The following is a 19682-nucleotide window of genomic DNA, read 5'->3' as shown; positions in this document are numbered from 1 at the left end:
TGCTACCCTTCCCTTGTTACCTCCTCAAAGAAATTAAGTCAAGTTTGTCAGACACAACCTTCCCTTAACAAATCCATGTTGGTTGTCCTCAATTAATTTGTGCCTTTCTAAACCAATAATTTTCCCACCTCCTGAGTTTAGATTGACTGGCCTATAATTATCCAGTCTGTCCCCTCCCTCCCTTTTTAAACACTGATAGCAGTCCTCCCGCTTCACCGCCAGTAATCAGAGTGGATTGGAAAATGACAGCCCAAGCCTCCACTACTTTCTCCCTAGCTTCTCTTAACCTGGGATGCATTTCACCTGAGCCTGGCAATTTATCTACTTTCAAGGATGTAAAGTCCTTAATATCTCTCCTCTCTCTGTTTATCCCATCTAATATTTCACATATCTCAGTTACAATGTCTGTATTGTCCCCCTGCTTTGTGAAGACAAATGCAAAGTGCTCATTAAGAACAATGCCCACATGTTTCACCTGCACACACATTAAATTTTTTGGTCTCTAATAGGCCCTACTCTTTCCTTAGGTATCGTTTCACTCTTGATGTATTTATAAAACATCTTTGTGCTTTTTTTCTTGATTTTACTTGCCAATATTTTTTCACGGCCTTTCTTTGCCTTCCTAATTTTCAATTTCACTCCTATGCTTTCTGCACTATTGAGATCTTGGTATTTGGCATAAGCTTCCCCCTTTTTTTGCCTTATTCTACTCTATATGCTCTCCGACATCCAAGGAGTCTCCAGATTTGGGACTCTCACCCTATTTCTTTGTGGGAGCATATTTGTTCTGAACCCTCTTTCATTCCTTCCTGAGTGCCTTTGACAGTGATTTACCTTCAAGAAAATGTTTCCAGTCCACTTTTGCCAAATCATATCTCAGCTTAGTGAAATTGGCCTTTCCTTAATTGAGCACTTTTACTCCTCATCTATTTTTATCCTCCATAAATCTAACTGATTTATGATCACTACCACCAAAATGCTCCCCTTTCTGATACCCCTTTTACCTGCCCAGTTTCATTCTCTAAAAGTAAGTCCAGACTGCCCCTTCTCTTTCTATTATGTACTAGTACTATATACTAACCAATAAAAAGTTGTCCTGAATACACTATAAGAACTCTAAATCCTCCATAACTATTACTGATTTTTATCCCAGTTATTATTAGGGTAGTTGAAATCCTCTAGTATTACTGCTGTGTTGTACTTACACTTCTCAGAAATTTGCTTATATATTTGTTCTTCTATCGCCCTTTGACTGTTTAGAGATCTATAGTTAACCCCCAGCAATGTGACTGCACATTTTGCTCCTCATTTCAATCCGGATGGTCTCATTTGAGAGCATGTTATCCCTTCCACAGCTGTGATTGATTCTTTAACCAATATTGAAACCCCACCCCCCCACACCATGCATTTTTATTTCCCATTCTATCCTGCCTGGAAACCCTTCAAGCTACCATTCCTGGCCGCCTTGAAGCCATGTTTCGATAATAGCCATAATATCATACTTCCAAGCAATAGCAAATGTAACTCCTTTATTCAAAAAGGGAGGGAGACAGAAAGCAGAAAAGTACAGGCCAGTGAGCCTAACATCTGTCAGAGGGAAAATGTTAGAAACCATTATTAAAAATGTTATAGCAGGGCACTTAGAAAAATTCAAGGCAATCAGGCAGAGTCAACATGGTTTTGTAAAAGGGAAATCATATTCAACCAATTTACTGGAATTCTTTGAAGGGCTCATGTGCTGTGGATAAAGGGGAACCGGTGGATGTACTTATATTTCTAGAAAGTATTCGATAAAGTGCCACATAAAAGGCTATTGCAGAAAATAAATGTTCATGGTGTAAAGTTTATGGCGTAAGGGGTAACATATTGGCATGGATTGAAGATTGGCTAGCTAACAGGAAGAGAGTTGGCATAAATGTATCTTTTTCTGGTTGGCAGGATGTGATGAGTGGTGTGCCACAGGGATCAGTGCTGGGCCCTCAACATTTTACAATTTATATCAATGACTTGGATGAAGGGACTGAAGGAATGGCTGCTAAATTTGCTTATGACACGAAGATAGGTAGGAAAGTAAATTGTGAAGAGGATGTAAGAAGGTTACAAAGTGACATAGGTTAAGTGAGTGGGCAAAGATCTGGCAAATGGAGTATAATGTGGGCAAATGTGAAATTGTTCATTTTGGCAGAAAGAATAAAAAGGAAGCTTATTATCTAAATAGTGAGAGATTACAGAGCCCTGAGATTCAGAGGGATCTCGGTGTCCTCGTGCATGAGTCACAAAAAGGTTAGTATGCAGGTACAGCAGGTAATTGGAAAAGCTAACAATGTTATCATTTACTGTGAAGGAAATTGATTACAAAAGTAGGGAGGTTATGCTTCAGTTGTAAAGGGCAGTGGTGAGACCACATCTGGAAAATTGTGTACAGTACTGGTCTCCTTATTTAAAGAAAGATGTGAATACATTAGAAGCAATTCAGAGAAGATTTACTAGACTAATACCAGGAATGGGCGGGTTGTCTTATGAGGAAAGGCTGGACACATTAGGCTCAAATCCACTGGAATTTAGAAGAGGTGACTCAATTGAAACTTTTAAGATCCTGAGGGGTCTTGACAGGGTGATGTGGAAGAGGATGTTTCCTCTTGTGGAGAATCTAGAACTAGGGGTCACATTTAAAAATAAGGGGTCGCTCATTTAAGACAGATGAGAAATTTTTTGACGGTTGAGTGTATTTGGAATATTCTTCCTCAAAAGTCTGTGGAAGCAGAGTCTTTGAATATTTTTAAGGCAGAGCTAGATAGGTTCTTGATTAACAAGGGGGTGAAAGGTTATCAGCGGTGGGCAGGAATGTGGGGTTGAGGTTACATTCAGATCAGCCATGATCATATTGAATGGGGGAGCAGGCTCGAGGGGCTGAGTGGTCTACTCCTCCTAATTCGTATGTTTGTTTATAAGTGCCTACCTGTCTCCTCAGCTCACTTGCCTTATTTGCCGGACTCGTTGTATTGGAGTATATGCCATTAAGTGATGTCAGACTTTCTTATTGTCTATTTCCTAACCTTTGTTCCTTCTGCCTCCCACATTCACTCACTCATTTCCTGTCTTCCATTCTCAGCTTTGTTTCTCTCCTCTCAGGTTCCCACCCCGCTGCTAAGCTAGCAGCTTCCCCACCTGCACTCGCAAACCTACCCACGAGTTTATTGGTCCTGGCACAGTTGAGGTTCAAACCATCCAGCTCTACAGGTCCCATCTTCCCCAGAACTGGTTGCAATGCCTTAAGAATCTAAAGCCCTCTCTCCTGCACCATCTTTCCAGCCATGCATCCATCTGCTCCATCCTCATATTTGTGTACTCGAGTGTGGGACCAGGAGTAATATGGAGGTTACTAACTTTGAGCTTACAACTGCACCTCTCCTCAAAATTCCAAGCCTTGACTCTGCTGTCCTTGAAAACTACACCCATTTCCATTTCCTCTCTCAAGTCCTTGAACCTGCTGTCACCTCAAAAATCTATGCTAGCTTTCCCGGAGCTCCATGTTTGAATTCCTCCAGTCAGTTTTCCGCCCAGGCCACAGTACAGAAATGGCTCTAATTAATGTCACAAATGACATACAACTTGACTGTGGCAAAGGTAAGCTTTCCTTCCTCATCCTTCTCAACCTATCTGCAGCCTTTCACAAGGTTGACCACACCATCCTCCTCCAACACCTCTGCACTGTCATACGACTGAGCGGGCTGCACTCATCTGGTTCCGTTTTTATCTATCAAAGCTTAACCAGACAGTCGCTTGCAATGGCTTCTCTTTCTGCTCGGGCACTAACTCTGGTGTCCCCCAAGGATCTATCCTTGACCCCCCTCCTATATCTCATCTACATGCTGCCTCTCAATGACATTACCTGAAAACACAGCATTAGTTTCCACATGTATGGTGACAATACCCAGCCCTACCTCACCACCACAATCCCTCTCCATGCTGCCAATACCTTTAAATTATCAGATTGCTTGTCCGACATCTAGTACTCGATGAGCAGAAACATCCTTCAACTAAACAATGGGAAGATCAAAGCCAAAGTCTTTGTTCCCTGATGCCAATTCCATTCCCTAGGCATGGACTCCATCCCTTACTCTGGCAGCTGTCTCAGGCTGAATCAGCCTGTTCACAACCTTGCTGTCATTTTTGACCCTAAGGTGACTGCCCGAATACTGACACCATTACTGACCTGCCTAATTGTAGCTCCATAATATCACCCGACTCAGCCCGCACCCCACCCCCCCCAACGCCAAACCCCAGGTCAGCTCATCTGCTGAAACGTTTGATTTGCACATTTATGACAACTCCCCCACCGACAGCTCCCCGCTCCCCGACAGCTCTCTTCCCCCCCACCCCCCGACAATCCTCCCCCAACCAACAGCTCCCCCCGCCCCCCGCCAGCTACCCCCCCCCCCCCGACCGCACCCCCCACCTCCGACTGCCACGCTCCCACATTCTACCCCCTGAAATATGAGGTCATCTAAACTCTGCTACCCAAGATCTAACGCACATCAAGTGCCATTTACCAACATGCTTGTGCTTGTTAATCTACATTGGGCCCTGCAATACCTCGATTTAAAATTCTCATCTTTGTTGCCAAATCCCTCCATGGCCTCGCCTCTCCCTATCTCAGTAATCCAATTCAGCCTGACTGGCAGCATGCCTTCAGCTCCCAAGCTCTCTCTGCACTCTCATTTCCCCATAGGAACAGGAGAAGGCTATTCAGCCCATAGAGCCTGCTCTCATTCAATACGATTATGGCTGATCAAACACTTCAATGCCTTTATCCACACTATCCCCATAACCCTTTACATTATCAGAAATCTACCAATCTCTACCTTGGACATACTCAATGACTGAGCCTCCACGGCCCTCCAGGGTAGAGAATTCCAACGATTCACAATCCTCTGAGTAATGAAATTTCTCCTCATCTCGGTCCTAAGTGACTTACCCTTTGTTTTGAAATTGTGTTCCCTGGTTCTAGACTCCCCAACCAGGGGAAACATCTTACCTGCATCTATCCTGTCTATTTCTTTAAGTATTTCGTATGTTTCAATGAGATCACCTTTCATTCTTCGAAACTCTAGAGAAGACAGGCCCAGTTTGCCCACTTTCTCTTCATGAGACAGTTCCGCCATGCCTGGAACAAGTCTGGTGAATCTTCGTTGCACTCCCTCTATGACAATCATATCCTTTCTGAGGTAAGGGGACCAAAACTGCACACAGTACTCCAGGTGCAGTGTAATCAAGCTTCTATACCACTGAAGCAAGACTTCACTTCTCCTGTACTCAAATCGTCTTGTGATAAAGGTAAATATACCATTTGCCTCCCTAATTGCCTCCTGCACCTGCATGTTAGCCTTCAATGACTAATAGACAAGGACACCCAGGTCCTTTTGTACATTATACTTTCTGATCTCTTATCATTTAGGAAATACTCTGCACATCTGTTCTTCTACCAAAGTGGATAAACACTCATTTTTCCACATTAAGTTCCATCTGCCATGTTCTTGCCCACTCACTAACTCTGTCCAAATCCTCCTGCAGCCGCTTTACATCTTCCTCACAACACACATTCCCACCTAGCTTTGTATCATCCGCCAATTTGGAAATATTACATTTGGTCCCCACATCCAAATCATTGCTATATATCGTGAACAGCTGGGGCCCAAGTACTGATCCTTGCGGTACACCACTGGTCACAGCCTGCCAACGCGAGAATGACCCATTTATTTCTACTCTGTTTTCTGCCTGTTAACCAATCCTTAAGCCATGCCAGTACATTGCCTTCTATCCCATGTGCTTTTACTTTGCTAATCAACCTCCTGTGGGGGACTTTACCAAAAGCTTTCTGAAAATCCAAGCAGACGACATCTGCCAATTCTCCTTTATCAATTTTGTTAGAAACATCCTCAAAAAAAAACTCCCAACAAGTTCATCAAATGTAATTTCCTATTCACAAATCCATACCAACTATGCCCAATCAGATTATGATTATCCAAGTATCCATTTATCACATTCTTTAAAATAGATTCCAGCATTTTCCCTGCTACTGATGTAAGGTTAACAGGTCCGTAGTTCTGTTTTCCTTAAATAGTGAGGTGACATTTGCTACCTTCCAATCTTCAGGAACCATTCCAGAATCTATAGAATTTTGGAAAATAATCACCAATGCATCCACTATCTCTATAGCAACCTCTTTCAACACCCTGAGATGCAGAATCAGGTCCCGGGGACTTATCAACTTACGGTCCCATTAACTTTTCCAATGCAGCCTTCTTTCTTATACTAATTTCCTTCAACTCATTCTCCCTAGTCCCTTAGATCTCTAAATCTGGAAGATTTCCTGTATCTTCCTCAGTGAAAACAGACACAAAGTAATCATTTAGCTTCTCTGCCATTTCTCCTGACTCTACTTGTAATGGACTGCATTTGTCTCAGTCAGCCGCTTCCTATTTACATACCAATCGAAGCTTTTACTGTCCTTTTTGGTTTTTTTTTGCTAGATTGCATTAATATTCTATTCTCCCTTTCTTTACCAGTTTCTTAGTCTTCCTTTGCTGTATTCTAAAAAACCTCCCAATCCTCAGGTTTACTGCTATTTCTGGCAACTTTATAAGCCTTTTCTTTTAATCTTATACTATCCTTAACTTCCTTTGTCAGCCATAGCTGACTGACTTTTTTGAGTTTTTGCACCTTGAAGGAATGTATAGGTGCTGTAAGCAATGTAATAGTTATTTGAAGACTATCCATTGCCTATGTAGTCATATACTTTAATGTATTTTCCCAATCCACCTCAGCCAATTTGTCCCTCATGCCTTCATAGTTTCCTTTATGCAACTTTAAAACCCTTGCTTCGGAGTGAACTACCTCACTTTCAAACATAATGTAAAATTCCTTCATATTATGGTCACTCATCCCTAAAGGTTCTTTTACAACAAGATTATTAATTAGTCCTTTTCATTACATAATACTAGATGCCCTCTAGTCGGCTCCTCAACATACTGCTCCAGTAAACCACCCCTAACACACTCCAGAAACTCGTCTTCCACAGCATTATTGCTCAGTTGGTTTACCCAGTCTATACGCAGATTGAAGTCACCCATAATTACTGTATTGCCCATGCTACATGCTTCTCTCATCTCTTGATTAATATCATGCCCCACATTACCATTACTATGTGGCCTATAAACAACTCCAATCAATGTCTGCTGCCCTTTGCTGTTTCTTAGCTCCACCCATACGGATTCCACACATTGTTCTTCTGATCTGAGATCCTCCTTACTAATGCGCTGATCCCATCACTTATCAGTGCAACTCCACCTCCTTTCCCTTCTTGTCGGTCCTTCCCAAACATCGAATATCCTTGAATATTCAGTTCTGAGTCTTGGTCACCATGTAGCCATGTTTCTGTAATGGCAATTATATCATACCCATTTACCTTTATTTGTGCCTTTAGATCATCTACCTTATTGCGAATGCTACGCACTTACAGGTAGAGTGTCCTTAACTTTGTCTTTGTGACATCATTCTGCATTCGAAGTATACTCATTGCTCAGCTTTGTTTCTCCTGCCTTCTAGTCTCAATCTGCTTCCTGTTAATAACTTTACTTACTTCCAATTCGGGCCATCCCTCAGGTTCCCACCCCCCTGACAAGCTAGTTTAAACCCACCCAACAGCACTAGCAAATCTCCCTGCAACTATATCAGTCCCAGTCCTGTTAAGATGTAACCCATCCAGCTTGTACAGGTCCCATCTGCCCCAGAACCCATCCCAATGTGTCAGAAACCTGATGCCCTCCCTCCTACACCAGTTTTCCAGCCATGTATTTCATCAATCAATCCCCCTATTCCTATGCTCACTAGCATGTAATCCTGAGATTACTGCTTGCGAGGTCCTGCTTTTTAATTTTCTTCTTAATTCCCTGAAATCTGCTTTCAGGACCTCATTCCTCTTCCAACCTACGTCGTTGGTACCAATGTGGATCACAAATTCTAGCTGGTCCTCCTCCCCCCGAAGGATGTCCTACAGCTGCTCCGTGACATCGTTGACCCTGGCACCAGGGAGGCAGCACACCACCTGGAGTCGCATTTACTGCCACAGAAATGTCTGTCTGATCCCCTGACTATGGAATCCCCTGTCACTATTGCCCTTCAATTCTTCTTTCTAACCCCCCTGTACAGCTGAGTTGCCCCGAGGAACCATTGCCCTCATCAGCATCCAAAATGGAAAACCGATTAGCAAGCAGGATAGATTCAGGAATCCCGAGTTCTCTTAGACTGCCTGGCGGTCACCCATTCCCTCTCTGGCTGTATGCTACTGACCTGCAGTGTGACCATCTCCTTAAATGTGCTATCCATGTAGTCCTCTGCCTCGCGGAAGCACAACAGTGACTTCAACTGCCTTTCAAGTTCTGAAACCTGGAGCTCAAGTTTTGTGCAGCTGGTGAGACTTCTTACAGATGTTTGTGTCTGGGACATATGGTGCATCCACAACTTCACAGGATGTACACTCAACAGACCTGCCATCCATTAACTCAAAAAACTATTTATTACACTTAAAGTAGAAAGTGTAAAATTACTAGTAACTTAACTTTACTACACTTACACTAACTCTATCTTACTTTGGTTTACTTTATTACTTTATTTCACTTTGATTTGATATAACTTTACTTCCCTATTGCTGGTGTTCCTTACTGAAATCCAAGTAGCTACTTCTTTATAAATGAAACATTTTTCTAGTTTTAAGCTTTTTAAGCACATTTCCTAACAGCAGCTTCTCACCAACCAATGAACTTACAGTTTTCCTGTGATGTCATTCCTGGACTTATTTCAAACTCAGCCTGCTACCTGAGTAGAGGTGTCCCTCGCATGTCCAGCTGTCTCTGCTCCCAGAAGGTGGGTGAAGGCCCCGAACCTCGCTGTCTATTTATCCGCTGCCCGAGTAGAGCTGTTTCTCACAGATCATAACATAAGAAATAGGAGCAGGAGTTGGTCATTTGGCCCCTCAAGCCTGCCCTCCCATTCAATAAGATCCTGGTTAATCTGCCCCAAGCCTCAACTCCTCTTTCGTGCCAGGTCCTTATATCCCTCAACTCCCAATATTTCAAAAACCTATCTACCTCCTCTTTAAATATTTTCAGTGATCGAGCCTCCACAATTCCAAATATTCACTACCCTCTGAGAGAAGAAATTCCTTTGCATCTCAGTTTTAATGAGTGCCCCCTTATTCTGTAGCTATATCCCCTAGGTCGAGATTCCCCCCCCACTAGTGGAAACATCTTCTCAACATCTACCCTGTCAAGCCCCCTCAGAATCTTGTACATTTCAATAAGATCACCCCCTTATTCTTCTAAACTTTAATGAATAAAGGCCTAACCTGTTTAGCTGTTCTTGATAAGTCAACCCCTTCATCCCAGGAATCAGCCTAGTGAATCTCTTTTGAACTGCCTCCAATACCAGTACATCTTTTAAATGCAGGGACCATACTGTACACAGTACTCCAGATGCAGCCTCACCAACACCCTGTACAGTTGTAACAAGACTTCCCTATTTTTAAACTCCAACCCCTTAGCAATACAGGCCAAAATTCCATTTGCTGCCTTCATTACTTGCTGCATCCACATGCTAACTTTTTGTGTTTCATGCACAAGACCACCCAGATCCCTCTGTGCTGCACTTTTTTTGGGGTCTATCTCAATTTAAGTAGTAGTCTGCCTTTTGATTCTTCCTCCCAAAGTGCATGACCCCACACTTTCCTACATTAAACTCCAAGTTTTTGCTCACTCACTCAATTTATCTACATCCTCTTGCAGGTTCCTTATGTCCTCATCACAACATGCCCTCCCATTTATTTTTGTATTGTCAGCAAATTTGGATACATTACACTGCCCCTTTCTCCAAGTCATTAATATAGATAGTAAATAATTGAGGGCCTAAGACTGATCCTTGTGGCACTCCACTAGTTATGTCTTTCCAACCTGAAAAAGACCCATTAATCCTGACTCACTGTCTTCTGTGCGTTAACCAATCCCCAATCCATGCTAATACATTATGCCTAATACCGTGAGCTCCTATCTTGTGCAATAATCTTTTATGTGGCACCTTATTGAATGCCTTCTAGAAATCCAAATACACTACATCTACCAGTTCCCCTTTATCAACTCTGCTTGTTATACCCTCAAAGAATTCTAGCAAATTTGTCAAACATAATTTCCTTTACACAAAACCATGCTGACTCTGTTTGATTGCGTTAAGCTTTTCTAAATGTCCTATTTCTTCCTTAATAATGAACTCTAGCATTTTCCCAACAACAGATGTTAGGCTGACTGGCCTATAGATTCCTGCTTTTTGTCTCCCTCCCTTCTTGAACAGGGGCATCACATTAGAGGTTTTCCAATCTGCTGGGACCCTCTCGGAATCCAGTGGGTTCTGGAATATTTTGACCAATGCCTCCAACATCTCTGCAGCTACTTCCTTTAATACCCTTGGATGCAGGCCATCAGGTTCTGGTGACTTGTCTGCCTTTAGTCCCATTAGTTTGTCAAATTCTTTGTCCTTCATGATAGAGACTATTACAAGATCTTTCCTCCCATTAGCTCCTTGCTTCTCTGATATCTTTGGGATGTTTATAGTGTCCTCCACCGTGAAGACCAATGCAAAATATTGGTTTAGATTATCTGCCATTTCCCTGTTCCCTGTAATCAACTCTCCAGTCGCATCCTCCAAGGATCCCACGCTTACTTTAGTCACTTTTTTTATATACCCGTAGAAGATCTTGCTGTTTGTTTTTATATTTCTTGCCAATTTACTTTCAGAATCAATTTTCTCCCTCTTTATTAGCTTTTTAGTCATCCGTTGCTGGTTCCGAAAAGATTTCTAATCCTCTGGCCTAACACTAGTTTTTGCTATTTTGCATGCCTTAGTTTTTGATTGGATACTCTCCTTGACCATCTTTGTTAACCACGGGTGGTTCATCCTTCTCATTGAGTCCTTCTTTTTGACCGGGATAAATTTTTGCTGAGCATTATGAAATATCTGCTTAAATGTCTGCCACTGCTCATCCCCTGACCTTCCCCTTAGTCTATTTTCCCAGCCCACCTTAGACAAATCTTTCTTCATACTCAATGTCCTTTTTTGTCCACCTGGCCCTGAGCACCAATCCAATAACACTTCTTTAGGTCTTTTAAATTTCCACCACTTTCCCCCATTGCTCCAATATCCTGACATATCTCGGAATTGTGCTCTGATTAAACTCAATCTACTGCTTAACATTTTGTATGTTTCTTTAAAGAAAAAGTCCCCCTTTCGTTCGTCTATCAAGGCTGAAGACCCCAAGTTCCTCCTGTCTTTCTTCATAACTCAATCCTTCTGGAGGGAGAGGTCAGCCTGGTGTGTCTTGCGCCACCTCCATAGTTGCGGACTAGATGCCCCTCAGTGGAGAGCATGCAGAGGAAATTTACTGGAATATTGCCATGGATGAGGGATTTCAGGGTGTGAAGAGACTGAAGGCACTGGTTTTCAAGTAGAACATAGATTTCTGGCAATCAATTCTTGCAGGTTACATTTGGGGAAAAGGGGTCAGTTTCCGCTTTTGGGCTTAACCCAGACACTGGGTGCAAGTTGCACTTGAAATTGATTAGGTTACAGTTCAAGCTTGAATTGACATTCATTGGGTCATGACAAGCCTAAAATCTATAATAACCCAGCGCAATCCAATTGGTCAGCATAATAAAGCATCATTGTGTATGTATTTCCTTTGCATTAAAAAAAACGTATTTAAGTGATAACCTCGTGTAGTTTCATTGTTGTAGCTGAAAAAGTGTTTTTCCGAAAACATTTTAATGAATCGTGATTTTTAATCACTTAAATACTTAAAATATGCTGAACCGTTTACTAATTTCGTGGATGTACCCTGATCAGTTTCTTACTGATGTAATTTTTGAGATGTAATAACTTTTATTTCGATATTAGTGTCTGACAAAACATATTCCATTTGGGGAGCCTCCAACAACCGAAATCGCACCATTCTCATTATTTCTGGGGCCACAGCCAGTTTCAGGCAAAATTATTTTTAGACCAGTGTTCAAAATCATGAAAACTCAATTTACGCTCAAATGATTTACACTTGATATAATTTACATTTAAAACGCCCTGAGCTTTTATACCACTTGGATTGCGCTATCAAACCAGCGGAAGCAATACCCTTACTTAAACTGAATAGTTTAATTTGCTTTTCTTAAAAAAAACTCAATAATATGTGTAGCATATATGACGAAGATTCAGCAGTACCGTGAACAGTATATCCTAATGCACTTTCCAATTGCTTGAAGGTGTTTCCTTTGGCTCCCAACTGTAGCAGTTCAAGTGCAACAGTGACACCTACTGGGGATATGACGATGTTGCGGTATTCTTCACCCTCTGTCAGTTTTTGGTAAAGGTTTCGAGCAAACTCCGTGTTCAGTTGTCTGATGCTGTCCTGGAAAGCACAGGTCCTCCTCATGATGAATAGCAAGTGCAGCAATAGACTGGAGACTGAGAGGGAACACATGATGATGATGATGATGAAGTAGCTTATCCCGAGCTTTGAGACTGCCAGGACAAAAGATGCAATATCTATAAATATAGGCAAATGGGGCAAAACAAACAAAACAATGAAGATCCTGAGCTACAGCAATTGCAAAGAAAACAACTTATGCAAGACAGCCAAGGAATGTAAATATGTTCCTCATGTATGTACAGTATCATCTGATGCACAGCAAGACTGTTAGATGATTAGTAAGAAATTACTTGCATTTATATGGACCTTTTACAGGTCGCCCTAACGTGCTTTATGGCCAATGTAGAACTTTAGAAGTGTACTCACTGTTATCATATAGGAAGTGTAGCGGCCCATTTGTGCGGAGCAAGGTCCCACAGACAACAATAATGACCCTGGTTCCAGAACTTCAGCCAAGCTTGCTCCTGTTATTATCAATGTCCACATCTGATATTGGAGATGGCAAAGGGCTTTATTGCAATTGGATTAGAGGATTAATTACTTAGAAATTTAACGGGTGATTTAACCAAAATATTCAGGATATTAAGAGGAACAAATAGGGTAGATAGAAACTATTTTGGCTGAGAAGTCTAGGACCGGGGGCATAGTCTAAAAAAATTAGAGCCAAGCTTAGGAGTGAAATTAGGAAACACTTCTACATGCAGAGGGCGGAAAAGTTTGGAACTCTCTTCCACAAACAACAATTGATGCTAGAGCAATTGTTAGATTTAAAACTGAGATTAATAGATTTTTGTTAATCAAAGCAAAGTACATGGAGTTAGGCTGCAGATCAATCACAATTTCAGTGAATAGAGGAACAGGCTTAAGAGGCTACAGGGCCTTTTGCTGTTCCTATATTCCTAAATTCACAGCACCGAAACTGTCCATTTGATCCAGCAGGTAATTTGAAGCTTTACACAAGCTTGAGGGCTGAGGGATGACCTGACAAGAGGTCTTTAAAATGAGGAGAACATCATTCCACTTATGGGGAGTCCAAAAGTAACAGCCATAAGTATACAATAGTCACTAGTAAATCCAATAAGGAGTTTCAGAATGTGGAATTCACTTCCATGTGGAGTCATCAAGACACACAGCATAGATGCATGTAGGAGAAGCTAGAAATAAATAGCCATTTGGTAGCGCAGAACTTGAGTATCACTGAATAAAGAGATATTGAAGCTTTTCATCTTGCGTTCAGGACATTTGCAAGAATGCCAAATGTGAAAAGGTATCCCGAATTTGGTCTTTGTTGTACCTCTGTCTCAGATATACCAATAGTTGTTTGGTTTTTGGGGTAAATTTGAGATATCCCTTTACATTTGGTTATATAATGAATGTCCTGATGAGTGCAAGATGAAAAGCTTCAATATGTCTCTTTTTTTTCAGTGATACTCAAGAAAATAGATAAGTGCATGAAGGTGATCTGAGCAATCACTGTAACCTGTAGCAAGCCTGAGTAATTGGACAGAGTTTCCTCAATCTGACTTGAGGCAACATTACACTGAAATTTTCCACATTGCTAATGCTAATGTAAATTGCTCTTATCATCTCTGCCATTGAAGGAGGGCAAAGGTTATATTTTCATCCCCGTTACTCAGTTTGTTTGTAAACAATATATCTCAGAAACTAATGAACAGATTTCAATGAAACTTCAATATACACAGTGTATAGTCCAAGGAAGATTCATTTTTGGTGAAGATGCTGATCCTTATCCTTGAATTTTTTTGAAGGATCTGTTAGCATTGGTAGAATGGGCAAATTGACTTTTTTTTTTGTAATGTGTATTTTTTGATTTAGAATATTATTGATTTTTTTTAGAATGTTGTGGATTGTCTCAGCTGCTGTGGTGGAATTTGTCACAGCTGTCAATATGTGAGCAGAGTTTTCAGAGCAAATTGTTGGATGTGGATTGGCCTGAAGCCACCTTGGTGCAATGGAAGCTGTTAATGAGTTTTTTTTCAGCATTTTAGTTACAGAACATCAACTAGGCAGGCAAAAACCTTGGAGAGAACTGCTTAATTGTAATAATGTTGAGTTAACAGCATGGAGGAGGTATGCATTCTACAGAGTGTCCTCTTTGCTTCAAACATTAATTTTTCAGTATGACAAGTAAACTCTTATGTACATTAAGCACAGCACGGTAAGAAAAATTTGCTTTCAAAAATACAGTAGAGCTCTCTAAGTAGTATTAAAGCTATTTTGAAAAATTGCTTATAAAACACCAGACTTTGAAATTTGAGTGTAAATTTATGATTGTTTGGTAGAACAGAACTTGAGTGTTGCTGAAAAAGTATTGTCAAAACTTTTCATCTTACACTCATTAGGACGCTTCACAAGAATTCCTATATAAGGGGAAAACAACAATTTATACTGCATGAGAAGAGAGTGCTGATTGGTAGGCAAGTGGACTCTGATTGGTAGAGGCATTGCCATGGAGAGTGCAGCAATGATGGTTAACTGCCAAGCATTGTTTGAAATTTAAACCAGGCAGCTTGATCCTGATTGGTCAAGGCATTGCTCTGAGGAATGAATCAGCGAATGGCTATCACTTTTCATACCTGTTCAAGAGACTTGCATTTTCTGGTGTTTTGCATGGGGCTGGGTTTATGTTAATGCACCAAATAGGTTTGCAGAAGTAACTTGAATAAGAGGCAAAGGATTGAGGAAAGTTTGCACGTAGCAACGTTTCGGTGCAAACTTCCTGGGGCAAAAATTTTGCATATCTGCTCTTATGTCATAGTTATACCACAACGTTTCAAGAAATTACAAGTGTAAAGCGCATGATCCAGGAGGATGGAAGAATTAATTTGTCAGCAAATTGTGATACAGTTGATTTTTGCTTCAAATGACTCAAAATCTTTTATGACATAAACAGGCATAAGAAGACAGATTTATACACTGGTCTACTCAAATTGCGTCTTCACATGTTCTTCCCCCACCCCCCTCCAATTGTACCATCACATGCTTATGTATATCTACTAGCTTTATTAAATGCTAGCCTTACCTTTCCTTTCCAAACCTCTCCCATCTATTTTGCCATGATTTTTGAAATAATAAAACATGCCACAACTCTACTTAACATTAGACCTCACTTTTGCTGTCTGAAACGTCAATAGTACATTTAGAGAAAGATTTCAATGGTCGAAACTATGCTACTTAGCTCCTCTATTAAAATTGGTACTTCAAAATTACTTTCTGTAAAATGACAATCACAACGTTATTTGAATTACTTACATTGTTTTCTGGTTCTCCTACCCTCTTTCCCGCTATCTCGCGTTCTCTTTCATGCCCAGTTGAGTGAAGTCATAAGACTCGAATGCTGTGGGTAAGTAAGTGTCTGCAGTCCTCTCTCTCGGCGATGTCTGTACCACTCTCACTGGATTCCTGCAAGCCACTGTTATATAGAGCCAGACGAATAAAGAGGAGACATCACGTCACAGCCGCAAACAAATCCCAAATCCCACACAGCACCTTCCATTCAAAGAAACCATGTCCTATTGTAAACTGCCTGCTATTGCCAGTTGCTGCGTTTCCTGCGCCCATCTGGAGAGCTATTTATTCATTTGCCCCCTTTTTCATTTTTTTCTGCACGGTGCATTCACGAACTCTGAAGTCCTATAATAGAAATGTGACCGAATGGATTTTGAAATCAACTTCCAGCAAATTGCATGTGGCTTTCAATCGGGACACCCAGGTGATAACTGCGCCATTCTGACCCTTGTTAGATGTCAGGAACATTGATTGAGATTTGTATTGACATTTGAGGAATTAGATGCTTCTTAAAAAGTCCACATAAAAGACCTGATTTCGACCAGTTCCGCGTCCCATTCTCGCTAGAGTCGTACCTGCAAGTTCTACATGTGTCGCATTTCACATTCACTGTGATAGGGCAGTACAAGGTATCTCATAAAGGAGGATCCCCCCCATTAACCTGTTCCAGTACTCTGCATCTTTATTTTATTGCAAACGTGACTTGTGCGTGCACACGTTCTGTACTTTCATTGTGTAACTCTTTCCTGCACCGTTCCTTGTAAAAAAAAAGTTATTTTACATTTGCAAGCATTTTCGTACAGAAGAGTACAGTAAATTGAACTATTTTTGAATAGGTAAAGAAACTCTCGCAATGGCAGCTGCAGTCAAAATGAACATGAACCTAATTACATCAATATTAAATTTATTAGGGTCTGTTGTACTCACCTTATTCTGTGACACAGTGGCATATGATTTCAGGATGGTGCAAATCTGCAACAAGTTGTCAAGACTTCTTAAAAATACGAGAAAATAAATAGGAGCAGGAGTAAGCCATATGGCCCCTCAAGCCCGCTCTGCCATTGAATAAAATCATAGCCTTCCCTCCACCCTAGTTCCACTTTCTCACCTGATCCCCATTTATTTCTCTTGGTTTCCTCCGTATTCAAAAGTCTATCAATCTCAGCCTTGAATATATTTGCCAGCTGAGCATTCTTTTAGGGGAGTGAATTCCAAAAATTTACAACCCTTTGAGTGAAGACATTTTGCCTCATTTCAGTTTGAAATGGCTGATCCCTTATCCTGAGACTGTGCTTCCATCTAGACTCTCCAATTAGGGGAACGACCTCGCCACATCTACCCTGCCAAGCCTTCTAAGGATTATATACAGTTCGCTGAGATCTCCTCTCATTCTTTTAAGCTCTAGAGAATATACTCATTCTTCTTCATAGCCCAGGAATCAACCTGGTGAACCTCTGTTGCACCCACTCCAAGACTAGTATATACCTCTTCGATAGGAGTTCAAAACTGTTCTCAGTATGCCATGTATATTTAACCCCTTTTCAGTAAAGGCCAACACACCATTTGCCTTCCTAGTTCCTTGCTGTAACTTCCAAACTTTTGACTTTCGCCACTTAGAAGAACAGAGGCAGCAGGTGCTTGGGGATACTATCACCTCCAAGTAACACACCATCCTGATTTGGGACAAATGTTGTTCTTTCATGATCACTAGGTCAATGTCCTGGAACTCCCTCCCTAAAAGCACTGTGACAGCGTCTTCACTTCATGGATTGCAGTGGCTGAAGAAGGACAGCCACCACCTTCTCAAGGGCAATTGAGGATGGGCAATAAATGTTGGTCTTGCTAGTACCGCTTGACCACCTGCATCCCCAGAATTAATTTTTAATCCAGAGAATTAGAGTTCAAATCCCACCGTTTGAGAGTTTGAAATCAATTTTTAGAAAGTTGGAAATAAAACGCTGTGTCAATAAAAGCAACTGTGAAGACACCAAATTATCATAAAACTGGTTCACTTTAAAGAAGGAAACCTTATCCTGTCCTGCCTATATATGACTCCAGTCCCATATCAATGTGATTGACTCTTAACAGCCCTCTGAAGAGTCTCAACTAGTCATTCTGTTGTATAGAATGACTAGAAACAAAAAGTCCATGGAAAAAATGATCAATTTGTGGCTAATTATGAGGCAAGTTAATGATAGTAGTTGATTAAAAGAAGTGTTTTATAATGTTGTGAAGAATAATAGCAAGCCTGAAGATAGGGCATGTTTTAAAAATCAGCAAAGGATGACCATAAAATTAGTGAAAAGGGATAAATAGAATGAAAGTAAATTAGCAAGAAATATAAAAATGGATTGCAAGAGTTTCTGAAAGTATGTAAAAAGGAAGGCATAGGAATATTTTGTACCTGTCTTCACATTTGAAGACACAAAAAACATAAAAATAATAGGGAAACAAGGGACAAATGAGATTGTACAACTTAAAACAATATTAGTAGAGAAAAGTGGAGAACTTTTGGAGAAATTAATGGGACTCATGAGGGGGCTAAGACCTCACCCTGTATATATTTTTATTAAATGCATATAGATACCCTCATGGCTCTTTCTAACATTTTAAACAGTGGACAAAGGTCCTTTAAAATGGCTGAAGCTACGTCTGGCTATGACCCTCGAACAAGAGTTTTCTGGCAGTGTCAGGGAAACTTGCACCCCATTATCTCTGAAGAGAGACTAACAACATCCCTGTGGGCTATACAGACCAACTTCAAAAAGAACTATACAAAGGCCATCTGCATTTCCTAACCCAGGTTGGCCAACCAGAGTCTATTCATCTGCTAAGACAAAGGACCCTGCAACCTTCCTTTCAAGCCTTAATGGTTGGAACATTTATCCATCTCAGGGGCCCAGGTGAGGGATACATGTCCTTGTCAAAGACAATGTGGAGAGGTGAGAGTCATGTGACGTGATGGAGCCAGTTATATTGCCTTGCTGTACTGCAAACTCAGTCTGCCATTTTACCATCTAAAAGCAGCCTCAGAAAAGGGGCTCCGGCCAGTTTGAATACTTGGCTTCGTCTACACTGTTTCAATGGTAACTTCTGTCCCATTGCCTACAAGACTGATTGATCTTTTCGTGTCTATCTCATCATGTGAAGTCAACTCTACTGGAAAAGTGAGTTATACAGCATCGGTTTTCAACCTGCTGTCCTCCATGAAGGAATACCTCATTGGATTTTGATTCTGGACTCTGGAACCCATGTGAAACAATTCTTTTCCTGTGGTCTTTGCCCTGTAATTCTTTCTTTTCTCTATCCCTCTTTTACTGTATGAGTGCACAGGAGGCAATGTGGTGACCCTCTTCCCACAGCTTGAGAGTGTGCAAATAAACTAATCCTTTGAGCTCATCCTATCTCGAGTTTGCTGTGGGATTGTTAACAGAAATTGGATCACATCAAAACTGAGCTGTTGGGAAATACACCACTGCTTATGTAGGGGGAAGCAAATCAAAACACCTGTCTGTTTACAGATGGGTTGTATGAGGAGAAATCAGGGCTGTTTAAATTAACTCCCCTCTTGTCCATAACAGACTAAAAGCCAACAAATCCCCTGAACCTGATGACCTACACTTTTGATTTCTGAAAGAGGTGGCTTCATAAATAACGAAAGCACTTGGTTAAGATTTTCCAAAATTCCCTAGATTCTAGAACAGTCTCAGTGGATTGGAAAAGTTGATGTAACACCACTATTCAAGAAAGGAGTGTGAGAGGAACCAGAGAACTACAGGCCAGTTAGCCTGACATCTGTGACGAGAGAAATGCTGGTATCAGTAACTAAGTGGTAACAAGGAATTTG

At 41.1% G+C, this 19682-nt stretch overlaps 1 protein-coding gene across 1 annotated transcript in view; it reads right to left on the bottom strand.

Moving 5' to 3' along the window:
- Positions 1 to 15844, bottom strand: part of serpine3 (serpin peptidase inhibitor, clade E (nexin, plasminogen activator inhibitor type 1), member 3) — a 37890-nt gene extending 22046 nt beyond the window's left edge. The window contains exons 1-2 of the mRNA XM_041210929.1: positions 15800 to 15844; positions 12319 to 12618 (exon numbers count right to left, since the gene is read on the bottom strand). Coding sequence (XP_041066863.1) covers positions 12319 to 12577 — 259 coding nt within the window. The 5' untranslated portion in view covers positions 12578 to 12618; positions 15800 to 15844. The remainder of the gene's footprint in view (positions 1 to 12318; positions 12619 to 15799) is intronic.
- Between the last annotated feature and the right edge of the window lie 3838 nt (positions 15845 to 19682).

This window comes from Carcharodon carcharias, chromosome 18 (assembly GCF_017639515.1).
Source record: "Carcharodon carcharias isolate sCarCar2 chromosome 18, sCarCar2.pri, whole genome shotgun sequence".
NCBI lineage: Eukaryota > Metazoa > Chordata > Chondrichthyes > Lamniformes > Lamnidae > Carcharodon > Carcharodon carcharias.
This window is presented reverse-complemented; position numbering and strand designations above follow the sequence as displayed.